The 27,087-nt window shown below is 49.4% G+C and overlaps 1 protein-coding gene across 5 annotated transcripts in view; it reads right to left on the bottom strand.

Annotated features, from left to right (window-relative positions):
* Nucleotides 1-27,087, bottom strand: part of EVI5L (ecotropic viral integration site 5 like) — an 82,537-nt gene that overhangs the window by 24,394 nt on the left and 31,056 nt on the right. For 3 of the 5 annotated variants that reach the window (XM_084610167.1, XM_084610166.1, XM_084610169.1), the window contains 7 exons: nt 24,132-24,221; nt 21,289-21,386; nt 20,236-20,296; nt 19,482-19,535; nt 18,016-18,048; nt 11,874-12,014; nt 5,250-5,378 (listed from right to left, as the gene is read on the bottom strand). In XM_084610167.1, the coding sequence (XP_084466293.1) occupies nt 5,250-5,378; nt 11,874-12,014; nt 18,016-18,048; nt 19,482-19,535; nt 20,236-20,296; nt 21,289-21,386; nt 24,132-24,221 (606 nt within the window). The remainder of the gene's footprint in view (nt 1-5,249; nt 5,379-11,873; nt 12,015-18,015; nt 18,049-19,481; nt 19,536-20,235; nt 20,297-21,288; nt 21,387-24,131; nt 24,222-27,087) is intronic. The other 2 variants (XM_084610170.1, XM_084610168.1) reach the window with 2 other exon arrangements.

The following is a 27,087-nucleotide window of genomic DNA, read 5'->3' as shown; positions in this document are numbered from 1 at the left end:
GCCTGGGTAGCAAGAAGGGGCTCATGTTTATACCCACTTCTTGACTATAACAACTGCAGCAGGGCTGAGCGCGCTCTGCAAACCCCCAGCTACAGAAGAAAAGAGGACAGGCATTAGCACAGCCCAAACAGAGCCTCTCTGAACTCTCATCAGCCCTTAGGCACTGTTGGAAAGGGGGGTCAACCGAGTGGCTTTTCTATAACACGCTAGGGAGCAGTGAGCTGAGGCCTCGTCTACACTGTGGTTTCAGCCCTGGAGAAGCTGCACCAGTGCTGATCACAAGGGCAGATCTGGTCTGAACTGGTGCAGCTCATCTTGGCTTTACACCAGGGTGAGCTGTGCTGGTGGAAACAATCTTTATGCTGGGTTTGAACCAGTGGCTGAAATCCCAGGGGCAGATCCCTGGCTGGTATAAATCAGCGCTGCCCCATGGGAATCCGTCCCTAGAGCTGTGCCGGTTTACAGCAGCGGAGGCTCTGGCTGCCAGTGCAGACAAAGCCACCCAAGGAGCTCCGTGATTGCTGAGTGATTCACACACAGTGCACAGGCAGGGGAGGCTTCCAGTGGGTTTCAGACACCGCCCCCGTGCTCAGCAGGAAAGCGATCAAATGAGGTGTTATCTCACCTCTGCTGGAGCAGAAATCACATGCTGGAAGCTGCAGGGGAGGCGTGAGGGGGCAGGGTAAAGTTTGGTGATTGCGAGTTCATCTCTTCTGAACTGGTGCTGGGGGGCCAGTGGCCCTGCACCCACCATGAACCCTGGGGTTCATATCGTGAGAAGGCAATCACAGTCATCCCCTTCATCTGCCTGGGCTCAATACTCCAAGCAGCAACATGGCTCATACTGATCTCCTGTCATGCCACTAATCATAACTAGCTCCAGTGTCACTAGGTACACCCTTGTCCCTCGGTATCTACCTGCCATCCCTCATCTTATACTTAGACGACAAACTTCTAGGAGCAGGGACAGGTGTTATTATTTCTTTGGTGTATCACGGCAGGCAGGGAGCAGGACCCCATTGTGCTAGGTGCTGAACATCTTAGTGCTGTGTGTGCACAGTGCCTGGCACAATGGGGCCCTGGTCACCAATTGCAGCCTGTAGGTCAAACCGTAATATCAATCAACAGTGAGAAAACACCACCCTACCACCAACTGTGTGCAAAGAGGTCTGTTCGGAGCAGAAGCAGCTGCTTCTCTGTCTCCCTCTGCTTCATGGGACTATCAGGAGAGAGGACAGGTGTGTGTGTGTAATGGGAGGCGGGGGAAGTGATGACCCCACTTAGAATGGAGTAATCACACATAGAATCATAGAATATCGGGGTTGGAAGGGACCTCAGGAGATCATCTAGTCCGACCCCCTGCTCAAAGCAGGACCAATCTCCAATTTTTGCCCCAGATCCCTAAATGGCCCCCTCAAGGATTGAACTCACAACCCTGGGTTTAGCCGGCCAATGCTCAAACCACTGAGCTATCTCTCCTGTCTGGTAAGACTGCAACATCTGTTAGTCAAATAAACCCTGGGCCCGTCTGGTTCCTAGGACAAACGGGGACCCAGCAGGGGTGTCACACACGTGGCTATGCATGGTCCAGCTCTTTCCTCACCCCACGCCTCAGGGGTTTTCACACTGATGTGTTGGGTGGAGGGTGAGGCCTTGAGTCATTCTTTGAGCTCCCAAGCCCCCATGGGCTTTCTCACAGGTTGCTCCAGTGTGATCGCAGTGCAAGCTGCAACAGGAAGGGCTGGTTCGGGGCCTGTCGGGGTGTTAAAAGGGTGGGAGGACTTGATTCTCACAGCTCTGATCAGCTAAGATGAGGTGCTCCAGCATCAGCTCAGCCCAAGCTAGAGGTTAGATTTAAGGTACAGAAATTCAGCTCTGGACAGACCACCCCCAAAAGTGGAGGGTTGGGGATCTGACATTCGGCTCAGCCTGCTATAAGGATGGGGATCCTTTGCAGTATTTAGATTCAGGTCTGTTATCAGACTTCAAGCCCCCACAATGTCTGGAGGACTTAGAATAAGGGGGGTTTATTCAGGCCCAGTCTCTGGCTAGATCACAGCAAGGCTGCAAGGCAGAGGAAGGATTAAGTCCTATGATTAAGGTGGTAGATTACGATTAAGGTGGATTAAAGTCCTACGATTAAGGTGGTAGACTGAGACTTAGTAGATTTCAAACTTTGGGGCAGGAACTGTCTTTTTGTTCTGTGTTTGTACAGCACCTGGCACAAGGAGGTCCTGGGCCATGACAGATGCTTATGTATTATACCTAATAAATAAAATAATAATAATAATAGAAACTTCAATTCCTAGCTTTCCCTGGGTGACCTCAGGCCAATTGGGATGATGATCCTTCCCTGCCATGCTGGGAGGATGAATTCAATAGGTAACCGTGAGGTGCTCAGATTGGGGCCCTGAAGGTATCTTGATGGATGGGTCTTGCTGTGTGGAGGAGTGGGGGAACCTTTGGCCCTCGGGCTGTGACCCATGGCACCCTCTTGTGTGTCTCTGTGGCACTCAGTCCCATCTGCATCCAATGGGGGAGCCCCATGTACAGGATTGGACTGAACCTACTTAGCTGAGGTTGCTTCGCTTTACGAAGTGTGTGCTGAGCAGGCCACTCCTTGCCTTTTTCCCTTCCCACTCACTCCATATCCTGAACCCAGCCCTTACTCTCTCCTGAAAGGAGGCCCAAGTGCATTTGGGAACATTATAGACCCCACTGGACTGGGGAGGCTGGGACCCCCCTGGCCCTTTAGCTCTTGGCCTTTCATCCAAGGCTGTTTGGGGGGGAGCAGATTAGTGCCAACAGGTGGGTTTTGTGATATAAACTGGATTGGCACCCATCTCCCACTCGAGTAGTTAAGGCTGCTGGCTTTGGGTCAGGTCTGCTGTGTGAGCATCCACTAGCCACCATCTGCTAGCATCCACTAGCACCATGTTCACGCTCTGAGCTGCCCCTCTCCTGCTCCCATAGGATTGCAGCCCAGGCCTGAAACTGACCCGGCAGTAACTATGTAGCCTTCCCATTGCCAGGCTTTGCAGACAGACCTGGTCTGGTTTTGTGAAGCACAAAAGTGTGCTGACGTGCAACTTACAACCATGCAGGAAGGAAATGGTTACAAGGCAAGGCCTTTTCTGGAAGGGGAGGGTTTATCTAGTTGCTTTTATTTTTAATCATGCTCTGATAACCATCTTCAGAGGTTTTCAAATCTAATCCCAGTTGTGACCGCAAAGGAAAAAATAAATCAAATGTACAATCACTTATTGCAGGATGGTCAAGGAAAAAGAAACGTGGGCAGAAAATCTTGACTGCATGAGATCCTGTCTCGGTTCAGTGTCCATGGGGACACTGAATGGGTCCAGGTAGATGCTGTGTAGGGTAGGGAGCCTTCTTAATATAACCCCCAAACAGTTCAGGAGGGTGTGTGTGTGTGTGATAAAACGCTATTCTCAGCAGAGGATTCAGGCTGAGCAAAAACAGCCACCAGTTATTAATTTATAGCAGTATCCAGAAGCCTTGATTGAGTTCAGGGATCCCACTGAAACAGAGAAGGGAAGTGACTTGCCTAAGGCCAGACAGCAAGTCAGTGGCAGAGCTGAAAAAAGACCCAGGTCTCCTGACTCCTCCTATGCATGGCCCACACTGCTTCTCACTGCTAGTGAAATGGATTCAACAGAAGACATACTAAAGATACCTGCAGCCTGAGTGAGGCAAATAAAGTAAGAGTCACAAAAAGCAGGCATGATCAGCCTTGTGCTGTGATCAGGTCACACCTCAAAAGTCAGGAAGCATCAGCCCAACTTTGCACTTGGATGGGAAACCACCAAGGAACATCCAGGGTGCTGCAGGAAGGGTTAAGTGTGGCTTTAAGGGTTAAAGCTGTGCCCCAGTGTGGTATCAGGGGCACTCTGCAACGGAAGCACTGCCTTTCAGAAGGCTGGGAGCTACACAGAACCCAGCTGAGATCAGAGGCCTGTTGAGCCAGGTGCTGCATAGGTCATAACTGGGATTCTTCGTCACTTCCTGTCCTAAATTCTCCCTTAGTGTTGCTTGGTGCCATTGATCAAATGCTCCACCCTCAAAAGATGACTGAATTTCAGTGGGGTAGGTTTGACCTCTGCAGACGAAGCTAAGTCCCATGGGGTCCTTCAGGCTGAAAGGCACTCAGGCAGCAGTTCACAAACTGTGGGTCAGAACCTCAAAGTGGGTTGCAACCCCATTTTAATGGGGTCACCAGGGTTGGTGTTAGAATTGCTGGGGCCCGTGGCTGGAGCCCCACCGCCCAAGACTGAAGCCAAAGCCGGAGCCCCACCACCTGGAGCTGAAGCCAAGGCCCGAGGGCTTCAGCCCTGGACAGCGGGGCTCAGGTTACAGATGCCCGCCCAGGGCTGAAGCCCTTTGGCTTCCCCGCCGGGGCGGTGGCTTGGTCGGGCTCAGACTTTGGTCCCCTCTCCTAGGGTCGTGTAGTAATTTTTGTTGTCAGAAGGGGGTCACGGTGCAATGAAGTTTGAGAACCCTTGCACTCAGAGAATACAGGTTATCTTCAACTCCTCCTTTAATCACTGTGATACGCACAGCAGCTGCTATCAACTCAATTCAGGCCCCACTAAAAGGAAGGCTGAGTCTAGCTCAGGACTTCCTTTGCTTAGGACTGTGAACTACAATTAAACATCAGGCATGCACTTCACCAGCCTAACTCCACATGGCACAGATCAGTAGCATCACAGTGAATATCTCAGGCCAGATCCCCAAATGACATCAGCTGCAATATCTCCATTGAAGTCAATAGCACTATGCTGAGTTACCCCAGCTGAGCATCTGACCCCTTATGCCTTTCATCCTGAAAGACCCCAATGCACTCTGCAAACTACACAGGGTTCACTTAACTTCTCACTTAAATACACCCACTTCTTGGGGGACACAGCAGCTGTTTAACTACACATCAGAGGAGGATGGAAAATCCCACATCTAGCTGAAACTACAGGGAGGAGAGGGTCTAAGTAGGCAAAACCCTTCTATGGTACTGGACCAGGAGGGCTGGGCTAACAGCTCCACTTTTATGGAAAGCATCACGGGATCTTTAATGACCCTGAAGCCATCAAAGGCCTCAGTTTTACAACCCATGCTATAAAAGTAACAGATTCGCAGGAAGTTATAGGGGCACAGGCTGCTCATGGCTGCTCCCCCCTTGACTCCCACTGCATGTTTAAACAATGCTGGAGCAGGGATTTCTCCCTCCCCACACACACCTTTTCCATGTCCAGCACTTTGTCCTGCATCTCCTTGAGTGCGCCCAGTGTCTCAGTCTCCCTCAGACGCGACTGCTCCAGCTCCGTTTCCAGGTGATTCACAAAATCCTCTGTGAACCGGGGGTTTCCCTGTGAGCAAGCAGAGGAACCCAAACCAGGCATTGTTAACCAGGGAGGGGATCTTTAGCACTGAAATCACAGGCCTCTACCAAGTGAGGAACTCCTCTAGCGAGAGCAAGGCTGTTCTCATTGAAGGGGCCAGCCTCTAGGGGGAGACATGCTCAAGCACACATAGCCAATTTTTATCCACAAGTGCACCCCCATATTCAATGCAGGACAATCAAGAGAGGCCGCTGGAAGGAACTCCCCTGGCAGCCCTGTAGGGCAGGGGGAAGGATGGCAGATTGCAGGATTACAGACACAGATCTGCACTTTGGGGGCCTAGCGCAATGTTAAGCTGCACCCATGATCCGACAACTCTGCTCACCTCCCCCCGCCACTCTCGCTGCCCAGGTCTGGAGTCCCTCTTCGTGTAGACGTGCCCTCTGAAGCGACTACTGTGCCCATCACTGCAATGCAGCAGCTCTGGGGTGGTACGTGGCACTGGGTAACAGATGTACAGCAGTGTTACAGCTGAAGGTTGTAAGAGGTGAATGAAGCATTAGTCTGACTGGGCACCAGGGTTAACACTCCCACTTTTGCAGAAAGGGCCACAAGGCTAGGACTATAACAGGGTTTAAAAGAGAACTAGATAAATTCATGGAGGTTAAGTCCATTAATGGCGATTAGCCAGGATGGGTAAGGACTGGTGTCCCTAGCCTCTGTTTGTCAGAGGGTGGAGATGGATGGCAGGAGAGAGATCACTTGATCATTACCTGTTAGGTTCACTCCCTCTGGGGCACCTGGCATTGCCTGCTGTCGGCAGATGAGATACTGGGCTGGATGGACCTTTGGTCTGACTCAGTATGGCCATTCTTATGTTCTTAGGATCTTTAATGTCCATAAGCCTTCAAGGCCTTGGTCTTGTGTCTCATCCAAGAATCACAGTGAAGGCCAGCACGGTGCCCCCTAGCAGCATGCTCTGAGATTTCCCGTTAAGGCTTCACATTGGACCAAACTGTCCAGGACTTGGCTTCTGGGGACCAATTAACATGACACCTGGGCAGCTGGGACGGGGGTGATTCTTAAGAGCCAGGTGACTGCTGCCTTGTCAGTCCCTGCTGAGCTATGGGGCAAATGGACCCAACTCCCGTCACTGTACCGTGCACTGCCTGATGGGGTTAGACACTTAGCACCTGAATGTGATGGCTGCTCTGGATCTCGTTCTGAACCTTTTCTCCAGTGGCCACAGTTCTGGCAGGGACTAGACACACTCCAAGGAGGAGGCAGGCCATGAGGCTGCTTATGCGACACCCTGGGGCCCCTAAAAGGGTAGCTGGGTGGGGATACCGTTGCTGGCTGATGTAGGCTCTCCTGTAGCGGGATCCAGCTGGCTCTTCACTCTCACCCCACCCCACCCAATCTGAGCAGAGTGCTACTCTCCAGAGCACGCCTCAACCACAGCAACCTCCGCTGGGGGAAAGACTGGGGGAGCGCTGGCATAGCTCCTACCCACTGTAACCGTCTGTGCTATCGCAGCTGTTGGCAGTTCATCAGATAAACACCAGCTTGTTTTCTGGGGGAGAATTAAACACGATCCAACCCAGCCCTTGGGGGAAGGGGCGGAGACCTCTCCTTGCAACCAGATGCAACCTTGAACCCAACACTCTTTGAATTTTGGAGCGTTTTGGATTGGAGGCCTCGCATTCAAAACCACCCCTCTGTAGCTGTGGTTTTAGGTTGGACCCAAAATCAAAAGGGAACTAATTTCTGGTTCTACTTTGGTTGGGTCAGAAGACTTGCGCCAGCAAGGTGTGAGATCTCAGCACCCTTGAATCAGAGTTTTAGGGGCCAGATCCCCGGATGGTGCAAATCGCCATCGCTGCATTGGAGTTAATGGGTCCGAATCCACAGCTGGTGTATAAACCAGCATCGCTCCATTGTAGTCAATGGGGCCAGATCCCCGGCTGGTGGGATGCTGCATCAGAGTCAGTGGCAATTTATATCAGCTGGCCCCCGTTTGGCCTCAAACCTTAACCCAGATCCAAGCCAACCCTATCCAGCACGAAGCTTGAGTGGCAGAACCATCATCTCTCATCAGTGAAGCAAGAACCCTCCCCAACTGGATCCCCCCCATGCTGAGTGAGTGCAGCTGCAAACCCCACAGGAGAGGAATATGCTGGGGGGGGGGGAGGAGGAGAACAACCATCCCTGCTGAGGGGAGCAAGATGTGGGGACCTCGGTCCCTGCCCTTGCCTCTATGGGTGGATGGACTAGATGGGCACTCGCAGGGCTTGTCTGTGATCACTCTGCGTATTGCCAGCCAATGGGAGGGGAGGTTACAGAGTCTGATACCATAGCTGGTTTAAAGGCAGGCTGGAGAGTTTTGTGGCCGTTGTCATGTGAACGGAGATGATGGGGTTTATCAGATCTCATGTTGGGGCACACACTGATTGCCAGTATGGGCTCAGGAAGGAATCTCCCACCACAATGCACCTGGTCAATTCCACAGTGCTGCAGATGCGTGAAGGAGGAAGGAGGCATGGGGGGTGAGAAGGTTCCGCTTTCTATGAAGCTGTGGTTCTCCAGTTCTTTCAGTCTCCAGAGACCCACCCCCCCACTTCCAATCCCCCTCATCAGCCACCACCAGGATCTGAAAAGAACTGCCAGGAAGGGCTGTCACCACTGATGGTCCAAAGGAGAGGCTGCTCTGATGCCTCGTGTAGTGGCCTCTGCCACAGTAGATAGACCAATGTTCTGCTCCAGTGTGGCAAAGCCCCGTCTTCTCAGAAGCTGAACTCAGAACCAATCCAGCTGTGAACTCCCCTAGGATTGGTGAATTAAAGATGGGAAAGGCCAGCTGGGTCACAGCTTCTCATCCTCCCCTCAGCTAGTGTAGGATTCTTCTCCTGGATGGTCTGGTGCTTTGCTTAGCAGCCTGAGATGTTCCCGGATCTGCCCAAGAGGGAAGAGCTCTCTGCAGCGCAAGGCTCAGGTGGGAGGGGACTCCCTCATTTCACTCAGCCCATTTGCCACAGATTTCTCATATGGGACAGTCCATGTGAACTGACACCTTTGGTTTATGCCCAGAGGTGAACAGTTATCCCTCTCCAGCTATCAGCTCCCCTCCCGGGGTCTTTGGCTTCCATCAGACTTCTCCTCTGTAGGGTTGTACCTCTGGAATGAGTCAGTTGCCCATGGAATGGAAGAGACATTTCTAGTGTAACACTGTGCCTCAACACGCTCCGCATTTAACAGCAACACTCTGCCCGTCTCCCTCTCGAACATCCCAACGTTTACAGACGTTAAGTAACTTGATATTACAATGTTCCTGCTGTGTAGAGAACTGTTATCCGCATTTGCAGCTGCAGAAACTGAGGCAGAGAGAGGTGTTGAGATTTGCCTGAGGTCACACAGTCGGTGGCAAAACCAGAAATAGAACCCAAGAGTCCTACCACCCAGACCCCTGCTAACTCACTAGACCCCACTCAGAGCCAGGAACAGCACCCAGGAGTCCTGATTCCCAGTCCCGTGCTCTGACCAGAAGACCAGCCCTTCCTTCCCACAAAGAACCCATTTTGGATGAACCAGAAGAGCCAGAAGCCAGAAGATGGGCAGAAGAGCTCATGAAGCAGACAAACCTCTAGGTTCTTTTTTTCTGCCCATCCACCATAGGCAGGTCTGCTTTCTAGGTACTATTTATTGTTCTCCCTGTAACCACACAACCCTGCGTTCTCTCCTGGAGAGCTTTCACCTGGGGCTCTTTCTGAAAAAGAGCCGCTGAGCACTGTTTTAAGCACTTGTCTCCATTTGGTGAGAGCTCTGCATTTTTTGATGGGGTAAAATACCAAAGACTTCAGTTGCACAAAGAAGGGGGGCATTCGAAGCCCTCCCCCCACCCAAGAAAAAACAACCTACTGCTTGGCCGTTTTTCCCACTTGCAAGGACACCTGTGAGATTCAGAAGAAGCCCTGATCAAAAAGCTTCTGCCAAAGACAGGCAACAGGTGGCAAAGAGATCAGGCTCTCAGCAATGTGCTGAGACATGGTGACCTTTACATGGGAGTGTGTGTATGTGAGACCATCACAGCCACCAAGAGCCCCTCCCACACACACTTAGCTTTTGCTTTGCTTTCATCTCTGTAACTTCCACTAAGTGGTTCAGCCCTGACTTCACAGCAGCTGTAATGCCCACAGCTATCAACAGTACATGTCCAAAATTATTGTAGCAGCAATTAGAAAGCTCATTTGAGATCAGGGCCCCAGTGCTGCACAGAGACAGAATGAGAGACAGTCCATGCCCCAAAGAGCTCAGAGTCTGAAAAGACAAAGGAAGGGAGCATTGTTATCCATCTTTTACAAGTGGGGAACTGGGGCCAAGAGACATGCAGGGACTTGTCCAAGCTCACACAGAGAGTCAGTGGCAAAGCTGAGAATGGAATCTAGATCGGAGTCCCAGCCCAAGGCCTTAACCACAAGGCCATCCTGTGTCCTTCCTCTCTAGTTATTTTCACAGTACAGATATTAACTGTGTTATAGCAAGCTCAGCCCCAGAGTGGGGGCTCCCTGCTAAAGGGTACACTCCAGCTGTTTGTTAGGGCAAGATTTGAATTTCGGCTTTGGTCTGGATTCAGCAGGAGTAACACGTGTGCAGCAAGCTGCTCCACAGATGCAGATCACAAAAGCAACCTTTGCTACATCACCCATCTCCAGGGCCACTGCTGAAATCCACAAGCTCACCTCCACTGCTTCTTGCAAGACGGAGAGTTTGACTATAGAGAACAGTGACCAAAGTGGAACCAGCAGAGGCACCATCACCGATTTAAAAAAATAAAAATAAATAAAAAACAACTGATTTTTCAAAACATACATTGGATTATTTAAAATTTAAAGTGCATATTTTCCCTTTTTAAAAATGATCCTATTTAAAATTAAATTTGAAGTTATGGCAATATATGTTAAGGCCTAAACAGACTGTAATCTATTAAAATAGTTTAAATTAAAACAAAACATTTAATATTAAACAATACAAGTTTGCTGCTAAAGTTTTAAAGAAAGTCAAACCACTGAACTGGTGGAAGACACTGGGCTCAGCACCTGCAACCAGAGTTTGTTGAAGTACTAAGTGAGTTTATGACAGCAGTAGCTTCTTCTACAGGTGCAAAGAGAATATTTTCTTGATTTCAGTTTATTCAAATAGTTCAGTTCAATGACTAGTTCACTGAAAGTTAAGAAACCAATTGGGAGTTGAAAAAGGAGGAAAACTTGTTTACCTTTTCCAATCTATGAATAAAAACTAGATGTTAGAGGATGAGATCTGCTAGTTCTAAAATCTCGATGAGACAAGATGGGTTAGGTAATATCTTTTATTGGACCAACTACTGTTGGTGAGAAACAAGCTTTACATACGCTGTATATTAAAATCTTGAAGGACATGTTTACCAGAAGCAGTTACTCATTGTCAGATAATACTTTCTTTGTTCAATAAATAAATTAGTTTTAAATGAAAAATGTGTTTTGATTAATTTATTTTTCTTACGTATCCAGAACATTTAAGGTAGTTTTATTTAACTAATATTTAAAAAAAATATTTTTTTTTGGCACATTTTAAATTAGACTCCAGTTTCCATCCAAATAGAGCTTGACAAACTTCACAAATAAAAAAATCATGTAGTAAATAAATGCATCATTTACCATTTTATAACATTATAAAAAAGTAAACATTAAGACTCTGAATAATCTGAATGTTAAGCTCTATAACTGTGTAAATAAAAGTGTATAAATATAGTGTACCCTGCTGGTTAGAAAAATGAAGTTCCAAGTTTAGGGTAAAACTTATAGTTTGGTGGAAATCAACATGTTTTAATGTTTAACAACCCATGAGAATCAACGCCTCTTTAGAACAATAACTAAAAAGTGCAAACACAAAATAAGATTAAAATCAATTATTTAAATCACTGATTTAAATCTATCCACCATAAGCCCTGTCCAAAGACCAAATATGGTCTTGTGGTTAAAGTGCTGAATTAGAACTCAGGAGATGTTGGTTCAAGTCCTAGCTCTACCAAATGCTTCTTGGGCACAGCTCTGTGCCTCAGTTTCCCCAGGTATAAAATGGGGCTATTAATCTTTCCTTTGCGTCATTAGAGTGTAAGCTCCAGGGCAGGGATTGTCTGTGCAGTGCCTGGCACTCCACGGCCCCAATCTTAGTGCTACCCTAATACAAATATTACATTCTCTTGTTGCAGCTAAATGGCAGCTCCCTGAACATCTGGGATGCAGGATCCCAAGATGGCATCGTGTGGCTAAATCGTACCCAGCTAGATGTGCAGCTGCACTAGCATGGGCAGGCCTCGCTGCTATTTGCCCAAGGGTAAGCTGCACATCAGGGCTTACAGCTGCTTTGCCCATCTAGTCCAGGGGTTCCGGTGAGCAGGGCCAATCCCCAGGCCTGCATTTTTAGTGCCACCGGGCTCCCTGTGTCATGCTCCCACCCCAGCAGTGCCACCCTAGCCTGCTTCCTCACCTGTTGGTCCTGCAGCTGCCGGATGGTGCTCTGGGCCTTCTGCAGGTTCTCCGTGGCTGAGCTGCACTGCTGCTTCACCGCCGCCAGCTCTCGCTTGATGATGTAATTCTCTTCGGCCTCCTGTGCGCGGGTGACTTGGCCCTGGGGGAGGGGGAGGGGGGAAGAGGAGAAGGAAAGAGGATGTCAAAGGAAACACCTTCCACATGCTCCATGTGCATCTGCATGGTAAACCTCTTTCTGGGCCACATGCCGTAGCCGGGATCACAGCCCAGTGGGATCAGATTTACCGGTCAGAAGCGAATTCCCCAAGGGGCCGCCTGTGCCTTAGACAGCTCTGTCGGCAGCCGCCCAACCTTCTGCTGCCAATGCTCCAGTGCCAGTTACCCCTTCTGAGTATAAAGGTACTACTTGCCATAGGGTCTTGCAGCTAAAGTATACAGAGCTGGGAGTCAGGACTCCTGGGTTGCATTTCTAGCTCTGGGAGAAGAGTGTGATCGAGTGAGATCAGAGGGATGGGACTCAGGACTCCTGGATTAGAGTCTCAGATCTTGATGGGGAGTGCGGTCTAGTGGTGAGAGTGGGGGAACCTCTGGGGTTCCACAACTGTGACCTTGGGACAAATGCTTGCCTGCTTTACAAGGAGGCATACAACATATTAACGCTCATCCCTTTCAGACCAGTTTTCATGCACAGGCCACACTGCTTTAGAGTAGTGAGTAAATGGGGGAAACAGATGGGGAAACTGAGGCACATAAAGGTGGGGGGAAGTGACTTGCCTAAGCTCACATTAGTCAGTGGAAAGCCCAGAATTAGAATGTACAGGGGGCCTGACGCCTAGCACCCTGTCCTGTCCATTGGGCCACAATGTCTCATTTATTCACTGATGTGCTTGGACAAAACACCCCCTCCAAAAAAATCAGTTACTAATCAGACTGGCCTACGAACACCCTGCTAGCAAGAGGATGAGTGCCACCAGGGAGCCAGGACTCCTGGGTTCTATTCCCAGCACTGGGAGACAACGTCTCCATTGGTTAGAGCAGGGAACTAGATCACCTGACTTGTATTTATTGTACCCAAGGGGCAGCATAGTGTAGTGCTTAAAGCAGAGGGGAGGGATTTGGAATCAGGGGCTGCTGGCTCTCCCACTGACCCTCTCTCACCAGATTGGAGGATCCTCTATCCCAGAAATCCTAAGAACGAGCATCAGGCACTGGTGACTTCCTGATGGGTGAGAAATTGAAAGGCCCTAGGATACTGTATTGGGCAGAGGGACGGGCGCAAAACTTGCACAAAAGGTCATTTACCCTGTGCATGGGTGCACAGGTGCCTCACCCAGTGCAGATCATAAAGCCTGTGTATGCATGTGCATGGGGCCATTTACTCTGTAGGGTCATTTTTGGGTGTGTGCAGCACCTAGCACCCTGCCAATGGGGGTCATTTACTCTGCATGTGGGTGGGTGCAGTGCCTGGCAAAATAAGGCACCGATGTGATTGGGCTCCAGGTGCTATGACTAGCTAAATGTTAAATTATCATCATAATGGTGCTGAGAGCTGGCAGTGCCCGCCACCTGGTGGATGAGCTCTGTTTCCTCCCTCGAAGCCTCTGTTTTCAGCTCCATAGCCCGGTCTCTCAGAGGGCAATCGGGTTCTCTCATGTTCACCAGGGTACAGACACAGGGTCCCATCTACTTGGTGAAGAGAACCACCACATTTTTCACCAACAGTGGGCTCAGTGACAGTTTCTAGACAAAATCTGCTCTCATCGCCCTTACGTGGCTACTAGCTACCTCTCTCCACCCCAGAGGTGACTGCTCTTGCAGAGGAGCTGTCTGCAGCTGGCATGAGAAATGTTTTGCAATGTAAATACGAAGTATTAGTACTAACGAGATAACAGCTACATTAGACCTTATCATACCAGCTCTACAAACAATGCCAGCCTTCATGTCTCCTCCCACTCCCATCTCTGTATTCAGCAGTCCCTCCAGCCTGGTCCACCTACCCATTGCCCCTTCTCCTGGTTCAAACCTCTCCTCACAGCTCTGTGACATGGGTGTGTGGGACATGCAGGAAGGGGTGAAACCTCTTCTCTGGGCACAATGGAGGAAGCTGGCCTTGAAAGCCTGCCAGGGTAAAGAGCTGGGAGCTGTGGCTTGCTAGGAGGTGGCACTGATAGCTGGGCCTCCCAGGTGAGGGAAGTTATAGTGGTCTCCTCCAACCAAGGAGACTCCTGAGCAAGCCCTGGATGAGGCAGAGGACTTGGCATTGAGGAATGCACTAGGGCTGAGGGCTGTAATTCAAGAGGCATTCTGGTTAGGTTTCTTTTGTTTCATTGAGACCCACTGCTCAGGAAAACTGCCCTGGGACTTTTATCTTCCTCTGGCCAAGAGCCACACTTCTCATGATTTGACTTAAAGAGTCCATGACGCTCCCTCCCCCTGAGGGTGGCCCAGTGGTGTCGCGACAGACTCCCCACTGCTGTGCTACACCCAAAGAGGGAGAGTTCTCAGCTAAGAAGAGCTAAGGGGGCTGACTCTGCTGAACACTGTGCTGGCAGCATGAAGTGAACACAATCAGTGGTGTAAAGGGGTGCTGGAGTTATTGAGAATGTGGCCCTAGCTGAGGCAGTCTACACAACCAAAATTGAGTGGGATCACTACAGCAAGCCCCTTTCTCCCCCCCTGCCCCCAAGCTTGGGAGTTCTCCGTAAATACCCACAAAGCCACTGTCCTCTTTCAAACGCTCCTTTGCCACAATTCTACAAAACTCTGGATGCTTGGGAGACTGCTGGTGTGTTGAGCGCACTGCCGATCAGGCTGTCCAGTACTGTTTCACTGTTTTCTTGTACTGCTTTCGTTGGCTGATATTCATCTGCTGCCTCTTGTCTTAGATCTGAAGTCCCCAAACTCTGGGCTGTGCCCCTTAGGGGAGCAAGGAGGAATGTTCGTGAGGGCAAGGTGGACCAGGCCAGCCCTCACAGGGGGCAGGGAGAGAGTACCACCCAGCCCTGCCCCCAGCCGCAGCCCCGGCTCCCAGCCCCATGACTACCCCCATCCCTGCCATTGCTCCACCCCCAACTGGGGGCCCAGCTGCAGCTCCACTCCCAGCTCCGCTTCTGGCCCTAGCCCCACTCCCAGCTGTTGCCCCAGTCTCGGCCCCCTTACCCCGTCTGCTTCCTCCTCCCTCCAGAGCTGCAGTCCTGCTCCTGGCCCTGGAGGGGCGGGAGGGTATGGACAGGGGAAGGAGGGGCCTGACTCTCAGAAGTTTGGGGACTACTGTCTTAGATGGGGAGCTCTTTGGGGCAAGGACCATCATTCTGTTGGGTGTTTGTACAGCAACTAGCAAAATGAGGGTCTGAGCCATGACTGGGGCTCCAAGGTGTTATAATAACACAAATAATAAATCAAAGTAGCTGCTCGAGTGCAACCAGTAATGATATGCAGAACTGGTACTAACATAGGTGTTAATTACCAGATTAAGGTACACTGCATCTCAGAGGGGTGCAGTGATTTAATTACAGCAGTTTAGTTACACAAGGGTGAGTTTCCTTAACACAGGCAGGGCTAGTTATTCCTGCCTTGTCCTTCCCATGACTTTGCTTTCTCTCTTCAATTTGCATCTTCTACAGCACTAAGCAAATTGTTGGCGCTTAAAGAATAGCATGACGAACTCACAGCCATCAACCCCTGCTCCCAGAAGAGGAATGCACACCAGTGTGAACGCCTTCCTCAGTGTCCTCAACATTGCACCAGTTTAACTAAAGCCATTTTAGTTAAATCAGTACAAACCCGTTATGTAGCCACTCATAAAACTTCATTCAAACCCAATTTGTCAATGTAGCTTAAAATAGGAAGAAACAGACTTAAGCTAAGTTGATACAAACCAGGTTTACATACATTTAAGTGCCTGCACAGGAGTTTGCATTGGTGTAACTTCACCCCTTCAGTTAAACTAGTGTGGAGACTAAGCTGTAGTAATTTAGCTTCGGCGACATACTTAATGTACATAAGTGGTTGTGCTAATCCCACCGCTACTTTTAATGCTAGTGTGTTCTAGAGGCTCTCACTCCTGGCTCCTGTAGAAGCAGCAAAGCTGGGAGCTGCAATATAATCAGGAAGTTGGCCTCAGAAGCTTCATGCTGTTAGCCAGTGGCTTCCATTGCCCCATCTTTGTGGGCTTTGCACTGAAGACCCTGGCCCAGCTTTTAGATGGCAATGCAGACTTCCACAGTGACTGCAGGTGAGGTGGGCATTTCCAACCCTGAATTTGTTTTGACTGAAGTGAGGCACAGCTGGGGTCCTTCCCATCTTCTAGTTCTAGGAGTCAGGGGCGATGGGTATCAAAGTTAGAGTCTTCCCCCACCCTCATCACACAGCACTGTGGGTCTCCTCTTCATCACACTGCCCCAGTGACCTCTTAACTAGAGTTGACTAGGACATATAGTAAAACAAGGCTCATTGCTCCTTCATGTCGGAGGCAGGGGAGAAGAAGGGCCATGCAAGGGCTGCTTATACTGCATACACAAGAATTGACCCACCTTGCGTAAGAACTGGGTCAGACCAAAGGTCCATCTAGCCTAATATCCTGTCTTCTGACACTGGCCAATGCCAGGTCCCCCACAGGGAATGAACAGAGCAGGTAAATCATCAAATGATCCATCCCGTTGCCCATTCCCAGCTCCTGGCAAACAGACGAGGGATACCATCCTTGCCCATCCTGGCTAACAGCCATTGATGGACCTATCCTCCATGAATTTATCTAGTTCTTTTTTGAACCCTGTGATAGTCTCGGCCTTCACACCATCCTCCTGCATGGAGTTCCACAGGCTGCCTGGGTGTTGTGTAAACAAATACTTCCTTTTGCTTGTTTTAAACCCGTTGCTTATTAATTTCATTTGGTAACCCCTAGTTGTTGTTGTTTATGCTTCATAACACAAGACTTCCTTATTTACTTTCTCTACACCAGTTTTGAATTTATAGACCTCTCTCTCTTAAAGTCCCAGTCTTAAGCTGTTCCATACCTCTCATCATTTTTGTTGCTCTTTTCCAATTCCAATATATCTTGTTTTCAGATGGGGCGACCGCATCTGCACACAGGATTCAAGATCTGGGCATACCAAGGATTTATACAGAGGCAATTGGAGGCGGAACCACCTGCCCCTGCAGGGCACTTTGGAGCTTACTGTGCCAGTGGCATAGTTACAGTGGTAAGTCCTGCAGGAACCACAGTTATAGTAGGGACCCGGTTTGCTCAGGTTTGCTACACCAGATCACGGGATGCGCTCCCCACACCCAACCTTGTGCCCCAGTGGTTAAAGGGACCCTCCTGTGCTTTACAGCAGCTGGGCATTTCTGGAATCCTCCAGCCAGGTATAGCAGACAGGGCTGCCCACCCACACCTCACCCTGGCTCCTGCCTGATGTGGAGGGGCCAGCTCTGTGGCTGTCAGAATTACCTTCTCTGCCCTAGTTGGTGCTTGGCCAAAGACTGGCAACACGCATACCTGACAGCGTGGTGTCATTTAAGCAGCAAGAATGGTCTTGCAGCTGAAGCACAAGCCTCGGAAGGTCTGGATGCCAATTCCCACCCCAGCCCCATGCTCACTGTGGAACCCTGGGCAAGTCACTTCACCGAGTTTCCCAGCTGCAAAACAAGAATAATCCTTTCCACACACACTTTGCCTGCCTTGGCTAGTCAGTCAAAGCCAGGGGTGGGTGGGCAATAATTTTTGCAGGGGGGCCGCTCCACAAATGTCTGCCTAAAGATCAAGGGCCAGATCCTCAGCTAGTGTAAACCAAAAGTGCTCTAGTGAAGTCAACAACACTATGCCAATTTACACCCACTGGGGATCCAGCCCTTTTATTTTAATAGCGCTTTGCTGATTTATAGCAACTGAGGCTCTGGCCTGAAAATCTTTTTCGAGTACTTGTTTAAGAAGTCCCCTCTCCCGAAGGCCTCTGAAACTTTGTGATAAAGGAAGGATGCACTTGCAGCCCTTTGAATCTGGCATAGGAGTGCTGCTATGACCTTGTATAAAGACAGGTGAAGCAAATACAAATCATACACAGAGTGGGTGCAGCTGTTTTGTTTCTGGACTGAAATGTAAAACCAAGAAAGGAGAGATGAAAGTAAAGGTTTTACAGTACCTGGATCAGTCTGTCTGCCAAGGCAGCGCTCTCCTAGGGGAGGATCCAGACAGGGAAGGAAAGATGGAGCAGGAAAGAGGAAAAAAAAAAAAGACATGACAATAACAAAGTCATTGCACAAGCGCTCCAACCACAGCTAGAAGCACAGAGGACAGCAAGACTTAGCAGCAGGAGGAGGAGAACCCAGCAGAGCCCAGTGAGATAGTGCACCCAAGGCGAGAAGTCTTCCAGAGCAGCTAGGACAGGGGAGTCCAAACTTTTTCACCTAACTACCTTTTGTTGCAAACAGTGGCAGCCTGTCAGGAGCCACCCCAAACCTGTACTGGAATTTGTCCAACAAGTGTCTCCCTTGATAGAAGGCTAGCTGCTCATTGCATTCACCAGCAATAAATCTGCCATTGATTAGCTGGGTCTGAACCCTTCAGTTCCAGGGGGATAGAGAGCTGCTATGGACAGCCTTTAGGGCCACATGCTGCCTGCAGATCTTGAAGATGTTCTCAGTGATGTCCTACAAGACTGTAGTAATTAGCAATGGAAAATCCATGAGAGCCGGAGTCCTTGACAGAGGACATACCACCTGAAAAGATTAAATACTTGATCTTGGCAAGTGCTGTCAGGGAGAGGACCTAGCATCGTGAGCCTGCTTTTACCGAGGTGCTGAATGCCCACATTTACCTACTGAGGTGGATGGGAGCTGCAGGTGCTCAACATCTCTGAAGATCAGGACATTCGTGCCAGAATGCAGGACAGCAGTGCGGATTGGCTATTTTGTGTCTTTTTTTTTTTTTTTTTTTTTTTAAAAACCACACAAGAACTAAGTAGTGTGAGGTATTTTACAGTGTGAGGCTGAGTGACAGAATTAGAGGCTGAGGTACAAAACTCAATGGTAGGGCAATCAAATCCATTTCAGGCCAGGATAAATAGGTTTTAAAAACCACACTACAGTATGGTCAATGCCACATGGGAAAAGAAACCAGGCACTCTGGTCAGTTCCAGAGATACGCTTTTACAAGTGACCTCGGCGTATCTGGAGGCTCTATACATTTTATTCTGCAGTTGAAGATTTAAAAAACCAAAACAACCAAACAACAATCTAAGCATCGGTTCAGTGACCTGGCAAGTAAGATTTAAAGTGCTTTAGCATCTCATCCAGATTGCAAGATGTTTGAACACATAAGCATCACTTTAATAGTCACCCTGAGAGTACATCTAGTTCCTGCCCTTTGACCTGGCTCCAAAGACATCCTTTAGGAGCCATCACTATTGTTGACAGTGCATTAGACTGACATGCCAGGCAGTGGTGTGAGCTTATGATGCAGCCTATAGGGCCTGGGCTAATGGTTGCCTTTCCTGGGCACGTTTATAGTGAGCTGGGACAGGCGGCTGTGCAAGGCCTCGTTTTTGGAAGCCAAGCTAGTCTGGAAGTGGAGAAGGTGGATTCGCACACGGCCCGGCATGCCTCTCACCTTCTCCAGGGTCTCGATCCGCTGCTTCAGGAGGCGGTTCTCAGTCCGGAGCCTCTGCAGAGGAAGAAGTGAGACATCAACAGGAGCTTCCTGTACACAAGCCTGGCCTTAAATAGGTTGGGTCTGCCCTCTACTGGGAAATAATTGAAATCACAGCAAGTGATGGACCAGAGACCTAAAGAGAACTTCTGGGGTGCAGAAAACCCTTTGCCAGTGCTTTGGGGTAGGCGCCAAATTCAGCCATAAGAATGAAGTAGGAGTAATCTCTTACATTTATATAGTGCCTTTCATATCCTATGAACCCAGACAGTATATATAGGGATCACCATGCTCATCTCTGAAGAGCAACTGTCTCTGGGGTGGAACATGGCAGCTGTTTAACAGCATGCAGCACCACCGTATAGGAAACGAAGGGGGCATCCGACTGAAGCTGCTGGGGGAATTTCAGTACCCAAGTGCAGTTAGCTACACAAATGTGAAAGGCCAGATGGAAGAGGGAAGCATCTGTGTTATGCTTATAAAAAGCACATGGGATCTTTTTCAGGGGAAAAAGGTCTGTAAAGCTGTAATCTCTGTCCCTACAGGTCTAGTTTTGGATAACGGTGCTGGAGCACCAATCAGAAGCATTAGAGGCAGTGATCTGATGAGCTCTCGGAGTTAAACTCAGGTGGCTCCCATAACCTTTCCCTTGGTGTGCTGCTGTGCTTCAGACAACACTAGAGCAAGGAGGGCATGGAGCAAAGGAAGGACTTACTTTGATCTCAATCTGCTCCTCCATCTCTTTGTTTTTGATTGCAGCATATTCCTTTTCCAGCCTGAGACAGACATGCAAGCCAGGTTGGATCAAATCTGCTTCAGACACCCCCACCCACTCCCCTACCCTCAGCAGAGTGCTCAGGGTCAGTGGGTACACCTGCAGTAGACAGGAGCTAACAATTTAGGCTGACCCCAGCTCCCCTGCAGTGCCTTGTGCTGAGGCCCATGCAGCAACAGGCCACACATATTGACGCTTCTGGGCACGATGGGGCAAATTAGTGAACCTGGATTGGGGGTTTTACATATATGCTGGTTTTTACAAACACACTGCCCCACCCAAGTATTATATTTTTAAGTCCCCTAGCTGAATGGCTGAGGTCTTACATACTCGTAATCAACTTAAAGACCTACCACTGACACGAGTCCTTTAACTGAACTACAAGGAAAATTGGAATATCTCAAATTTGCCTGATCTTTATCTTTCTATCTTTTGCACCCTCCTTCACACCAAGTGTCAGGATGACTGTCCCCACTTAAGAGATTCAAAATGCAGGCTTCTATCTTCCAGGAGAGGAAGGCAGGAGGTCATAGCATCTCCTGCTTGCACAGCAGGAGATGGAAGTTTGGGGCAGCAGCTATACCCACTTCCTTGGATACACAAAATCATCCCCCCCCCCCCAACTCCTAGCAAAGCCAGAGTCCCTGCCAAGGCCAAGCAGCTCTGCTGCCATCAGCCTGCCTGGTCTCTATATTGTAGAAAAGCTTTCATGGCCTCCCACAAACCCATCAGACCTGCTGTCAGAGGAGGCAGTAATTCCCTTATTAGGGAGTCCTTCCGCACAGCACTCACTCATCTCTTCTCTATTTTCACTGCTGCTTGCTGTGTGGCTCTAATGAATAACTAGAGGATCCCGCGATGCACGCTCCCTTTCCATTCCCTATCCTCCTGCTTACGTCTAACGCAGGATCCTTGGAACAGCACAGCCCAGGGAGGGGTTTTTCTGCCAGTCGCCTGTCTAGGATCTTTCACAGGGTGAGGGAGCGAACTTACCTCTTCATTTTCTTGGGGTTGTATTTGACCTGATATGCCTTCAGGATCAACTTGTCTGGGCAACTGTCGAACTGATGAGGAATCACCTTCTGGAAATACTGTGAGAAGGGAGCAGAGGGCAGGATGCATTTCTCTGAGCCCCTTTTGAGCACTCTAATAAATTCTACCCACTCTTCCCAAATCTCCTCCCATCCTCTTCATTCAGTACTTGCTTCCCCTTTCAAGCCAGAACAGGCAGCGCAGCAACTTGCCTTCCCTGTGCTACCTGGGCTCTACTGGTTCCTGACCCTCTTGATCACTAGAAGTCTCTTAGTGTTTCAAGTGCACCTGTGGAATGTGGGACTCTTCCTGAGCAGCACTTGGGAATGTTCAGTATCTGGAAAGTCTCCAAAGTTCCAGCTTCAGCAGCCAGGGAAAAGTGTGGGGAGCAAAGCTACATGAGAAGAAGCTGGATGGCTGGAGTCAGTAAGGGGAGCCGGGGAGGAAGAGAAACAGGAGGGTATTTCTAGGAATTCTGGAGGGGATTACACCCTTACCCCAATTAATGGCCCAGGATCATGGACAGGCTCCTGCTGACAGGGCAGCATGGACACTGCACCACTCTTGGCATTTTTATAGTTCTTATCTTCAAACCTTATCTTAACACCAGAGGGGTGAGTTAGGAGAACTGAGGGACAGGCAGGTGACATGACTTGTAGGATCTGAGCTCCTGCACAAGGCAGGCACAAGAGGTTTATCTAATACTGTCAGCTCCAAACACACAGAGGATGTTCATGTGTTTGGTCTCAGGACATCTCAAATCCAACAGGACAACTGAAAGTTACGCCTCATAGTGCCCCATGCCCAGGCTGCAGGGGGACTGAAAGGAAAAATCACTCTGCAACCTCAGCAGGCCTGAAAGTGCTTCTTCACCTTCTGTCTGGTGCACGACACGGACAGCACAGCGAGTTAGAGCTGTAACTGCTGTTGGACCAGGCTCACAAAGCCCAATTGTATTTAACACAGTAATGCATTCTCTTGTGATGTAATTGTTCTATTCACCCTTCCCACCAATTGCTTGACTCATCAGTGGGTCCCACACAGCCAAGATGTTGGTACTGCATCATCTGCAGTCTAAGCAGAACAAGAGCTACAGGTTACAGGGTTGTAAGATTAACCCTGTGCATGGCACTGCTGGGATAAACCGTACACATTGCAGGCAACTATTTTGCTGTCTGGAGAGTGAGAATATCTAGTGATTCTTTCACATCTCACCTTTGAAACTGTGCCTAAGGAAAAAGGAAACTGCCTGTAGAAGTTGCTTAAACTCACTTTTCACAAAGATCTGGATTCAGGTTTTGAGCTAGACTGGGACTAGAGGGCGGCAGGACGTAAGAGAGGCTGCTCAGACTCCTGGCCCATTGAGTTTCAGAAGCATGACAGGATGAGCCTCTTCATGGCTGGAAGCACAGCACCGTTACACCAAAAGAGCTCCAGGCAACTCTGCGCTGATGCCTGGGCCAGTCACTAGGAAATGGGCTGACCTTGGGCGTTATACGGGGCATCTTCTATTTATACACCGGACATGTGTCAGGGAGTGTGCGGGAGTCAGGGCCCTGCACCCCTCTTCCTGGGTTTCAATGTCACTCTCAGCCAGCCAGCAAAACGGAAGGTTTATTGGACAATACGAACACAGTCTAAAACAGAGCTTGTAGGTACAACCAGGACCTCTCAGTCAAGTCCTTCTGGGGGGCAGGGAGCTTAGACCCCAGCCTTGGGGTTCCCCTACTTTCCAGCACAAAACTGAAACCAAAAACCCCTCCCGTAGGCTCTCTCCTCTAGCCTTTGTCCAGTTTCCCGGGCAAAGGTGTCATTTGGCCCCACCCCCTTCCTGGCTCAGGTTACAGGCCCATCCCCTGCTATCCCACCCCCAATGCAGACAGTCCCAGTAGAATTAGACGACATTCCCTGGTCAATCCACCCCTCTCCCTACTGCATCACAGCATGGCCAGCCAATCAGAGCTCAACAGGATTATGGGTAGGACCCTACCAAATTCACGGCCATGAAAAACGCGACAGACCCGTGAAATCTGGTCTTGTGTGTTTTTAACTTCTACTATACCGATTTCACTGAGGAGGCCAGCATTTCTCAAACGGGGGGGTCCTGACCCAAAAGGGAGTTGTAGGGGCATTGCAAGGTAATTTTTTTTAAGGGGGCGGGGCGTGTCACAGTATTGCCACCCTTACTTCCGCACAGCCTTCAGAGCTGGGCAGCTGGAGAGTGGCAGCGGTTGGCCAAGCGCCCAGCTCTGAAGGAAGCCCTCCCGCCAGCAGCAGCATGGAAGTGAGGGTGGCAATACCATACCATGTCACCCTTATTTCTGTGCTGCTGCCTTCAGAGCTGGGTGGCAGGAGAGTGGCGGCTGCTGACTGAGGGCCCACCTCATGCTATCCTTACTACAGCGCAGCTGCTGGCGGCGGTGCGGCCTTCAGAGCTGGGGTCCCGGCCAGCAGCCGCCACTCTCCAGCTGCCCAGCTCTGAAGGCAGCACCATCAGCAGCAGCGCAGAAGTAAGGGTAGCAGTATCACAACGCCCCCCCCTACAATAACCTTGTGACACCCCCTCCACACAACTCCTTTTTGCGTCAAGACCCCTACAATTAGAACACCATGACATTTCAGATTTAAATCACTGAAATTATGAAATTTACAATTTCTAAAATCTTATGATTGTGAAATTGACAAAAATGGACCATGAATTTTGTAGAGCCCTAATTATGGGCTTCTTTCTACCACAACTGCATGGCTGAAGTATAAACCCCTCCCGAGAGGGCAGTTTGAGTGCAATGCAGAGCTGCTCTGACCTGCGACATCCCCTCCATATCCAGCTGCATCAGCTCTGCCTGGTTGAACTGCAGGAGGGCCATCCCCACACGAAAGATGATCTCCAGCCCCTATGGCAAAGCACAGAGAGGTTTCAGCCCCAGACACAAGGCTCATGTGGCATTTGAGAGTGCAATAAAAAGTTAGGTGCCTAAGCTCAGAGATGCAGAGAGGACGACGACAGGGAAAGGCACTCAAGGCCTGATTCTCATTTACAACCAGGCCCGAACATCACTATGGCAATAAAAAGAACCTTAAAGTAAATGTAATTTATGCCCACACTAAGCTCCCTTTAACCTGCCAGAGCAATGACGACACAGGAACTTCACTGCCAGAGCCACATAGCAGAACTGAGAAGTAGGCCCTGAATTTCTAGTGGGTCATGCAAAAGCCTCACTGGGGGAAAACTGTCAGTTTCCTCAGGATCAGCTACAAGTTAAAGCTTACATCTCATATTTGCACATGCTGTGTGGGGAACCCGAACTCTGACCAGCTCAATGGTTCCTAAAGGCAACTTGCCAGGCTTAGGGAGGGCAAACTAACTTGCGGAAAATGGGCGTATGCAAATACCTCATCCTGAGTGTGCGTCTGGTCAGCCATGCCCCTCGGATCAAGAAGGCTGACTACGACTTAGAGTAGCAGCCATGTTAGTCTGTATTCGCAAAAAGAACAGGAGGACTTGTGGCACCTTAGACACTAACAAATTTATTTGAGCATAAGCTTTCGTGAGCTACAGCTCACTTCATCACTTGATGAAGAGTGATCAGGTAAGGTGAGCTATTACCAGCAGGAGAGCGGGGGGTGACAATCAATTTTGTAGTGATAATCAAGGTGGGCCATTTCCAGCAGTTGACAAGAACGTCTGAGGAACAGTGGGGGGTGGGTGGGGAGAATAAACCAGGGGAAATAGTTTTACTTTGCGTAATGACCCATCCACTCCCAGTCTCTATTCAAGCCTAAGTTAATTGTATCCAGTTTGCAAATTAATTCCAATTCAGCAGTCTCTTGTTGGAGTACGTTTTTGAAGTTTTTTTTGTTGAAGAATTGCCACTTTTAGGTCTGTAAGCGAGTGACCAAAGAGATTGAAGTGTTCTCCGACTGGTTTTTGAATGGTTATAATTCTTGACGTCTGATTTGTGTCCATTTATTGTTTTACGTAGAGACTGTCCAGTTTGACCAATGTACATGGCAGAGGGGCATTGCTGGCACATGATGGCATATATCACATTGGTAGATGTGCAGGTGAACGAGCCTCTGATAGTGTGGCTGATGTGATTAGGCCCTATGATGGTGTCCCCTGAATAGATATGTGGACACAGTTGGCAAAGGGCTTTGTTGCAAGGATAGGTTCCTGGGTTAGTGGTTCTGTTGTGTGGTTGCTGGTGAGTATTTGCTTCAGGTTGGGGGGCTGTCTGTAAGCAAGGACGGGCCGTCTCCCAAGATCTGAGAGAGTGATGGGTCGTCCTTCAAAAGAAACTACAACATTTGCTCAAGAAACTCCCTGAAAAAGCACAAGAACAAATCCGCACAGACACACCCCTGGAACCCCGACCTTTGGGGTATTCTCTGCTACCCAAGATCCATAAACCTGGAAATCCTGGATGCCCCATCATCTCAGGCATTGGCACCCTGACAGCAGGATTGTCTGGCTATGTAGACTCCCTCCTCAGGCCCTACGCTACCAGCACTCCCAGCTATCTTCGAGACACCACTGATTTCCTGAGGAAACTACAATCCATCGGTGATCTTCCTGAAAACACCATCCTGGCCACTCTGGATGTAGAAGCCCTCTACACCAACATTCCACACAAAGATGGACTACAAGCCATCAGGAACACTATCCCCGATAATGTCACGGCAAACTTGATGGCTGAACTTTGTGACTTTGTCCTCACCCATAACTATTTCACATTTGGGGAAAATATATACCTTCAAATCAGCAGCATTGCTATGCGTACCTGCATGGCCCCACAGTATGCCAACATTTTTATGGCTGACTTAGAACAACGCTTCCTCAGCTCTCATCCCCTAATGCCCCTACTCTACTTGCGCTACATTGATGACATCTTCATCATCTGGACCCATGGAAAAGAAGCCCTTGAGGAATTCCACCATGATTTCAACAATTTCCATCCCATCATCAACCTCAGCCTGGACCAGTCCATACAAGAGATCCACTTCCTGGACACTATGGTGCTAATAAGCGATGGTCACATAAACACCACCCTATACCGGAAACCTACTGATCATTATCCTTACCTACATGCCTCCAGTTTTCATCCAGACCACACCACACGATCCATTTTCTACAGCCAAGCTCTACGATACAACCGCATTTGCTCCAACCCCTCTGACAGAGGCAAACGCCTACAAGATCTCTATCAAGCATTCTTACAACTACAATGCTGAAGTGAAGAAAGACTGACAGAGCCAGAAGAGTACCCAGAAGTCACCTACTACAGGACAGGCCCAACAAAGAAAATAAACAGAACGCCACTAGCCATCACCTTCAGCCCCCAACTAAAACCCCTCCAACGCATCATTAAGGATCTACAGCCTATCCTGAAGGACGACTCATCACCCTCACAGATCTTGGGAGACAGGCCAGTCCTTGCTTACAGACAGCCCCCCAACCTGAAGCAAATACTCACCAGCAACCACACACCACACAACAGAACCACTAACCCAGGAACCTATCCTTGCAACAAAGCCCTTTGCCAACTGTGTCCACATATCTATTCAGGGGACACCATCATAGGGCCTAATCACATCAGCCACACTATCAGAGGCTCGTTCACCTGCACATCTACCAATGTGATACATGCCATCATGTGCCAGCAATGCCCCTCTGCCATGTACATTGGTCAAACTGGACAGTCTCTACGTAAAACAATAAATGGACACAAATCAGACGTCAAGAATTATAACATTCAAAAA

This window comes from Lepidochelys olivacea (assembly GCF_965140295.1).
Source record: "Lepidochelys olivacea isolate rLepOli2 genome assembly, chromosome: 20".
Taxonomy (NCBI): domain Eukaryota; kingdom Metazoa; phylum Chordata; order Testudines; family Cheloniidae; genus Lepidochelys; species Lepidochelys olivacea.
The sequence above is the reverse complement of the archived record's forward strand: the minus strand, read 5'-3'. Positions and strand labels throughout refer to the sequence as shown.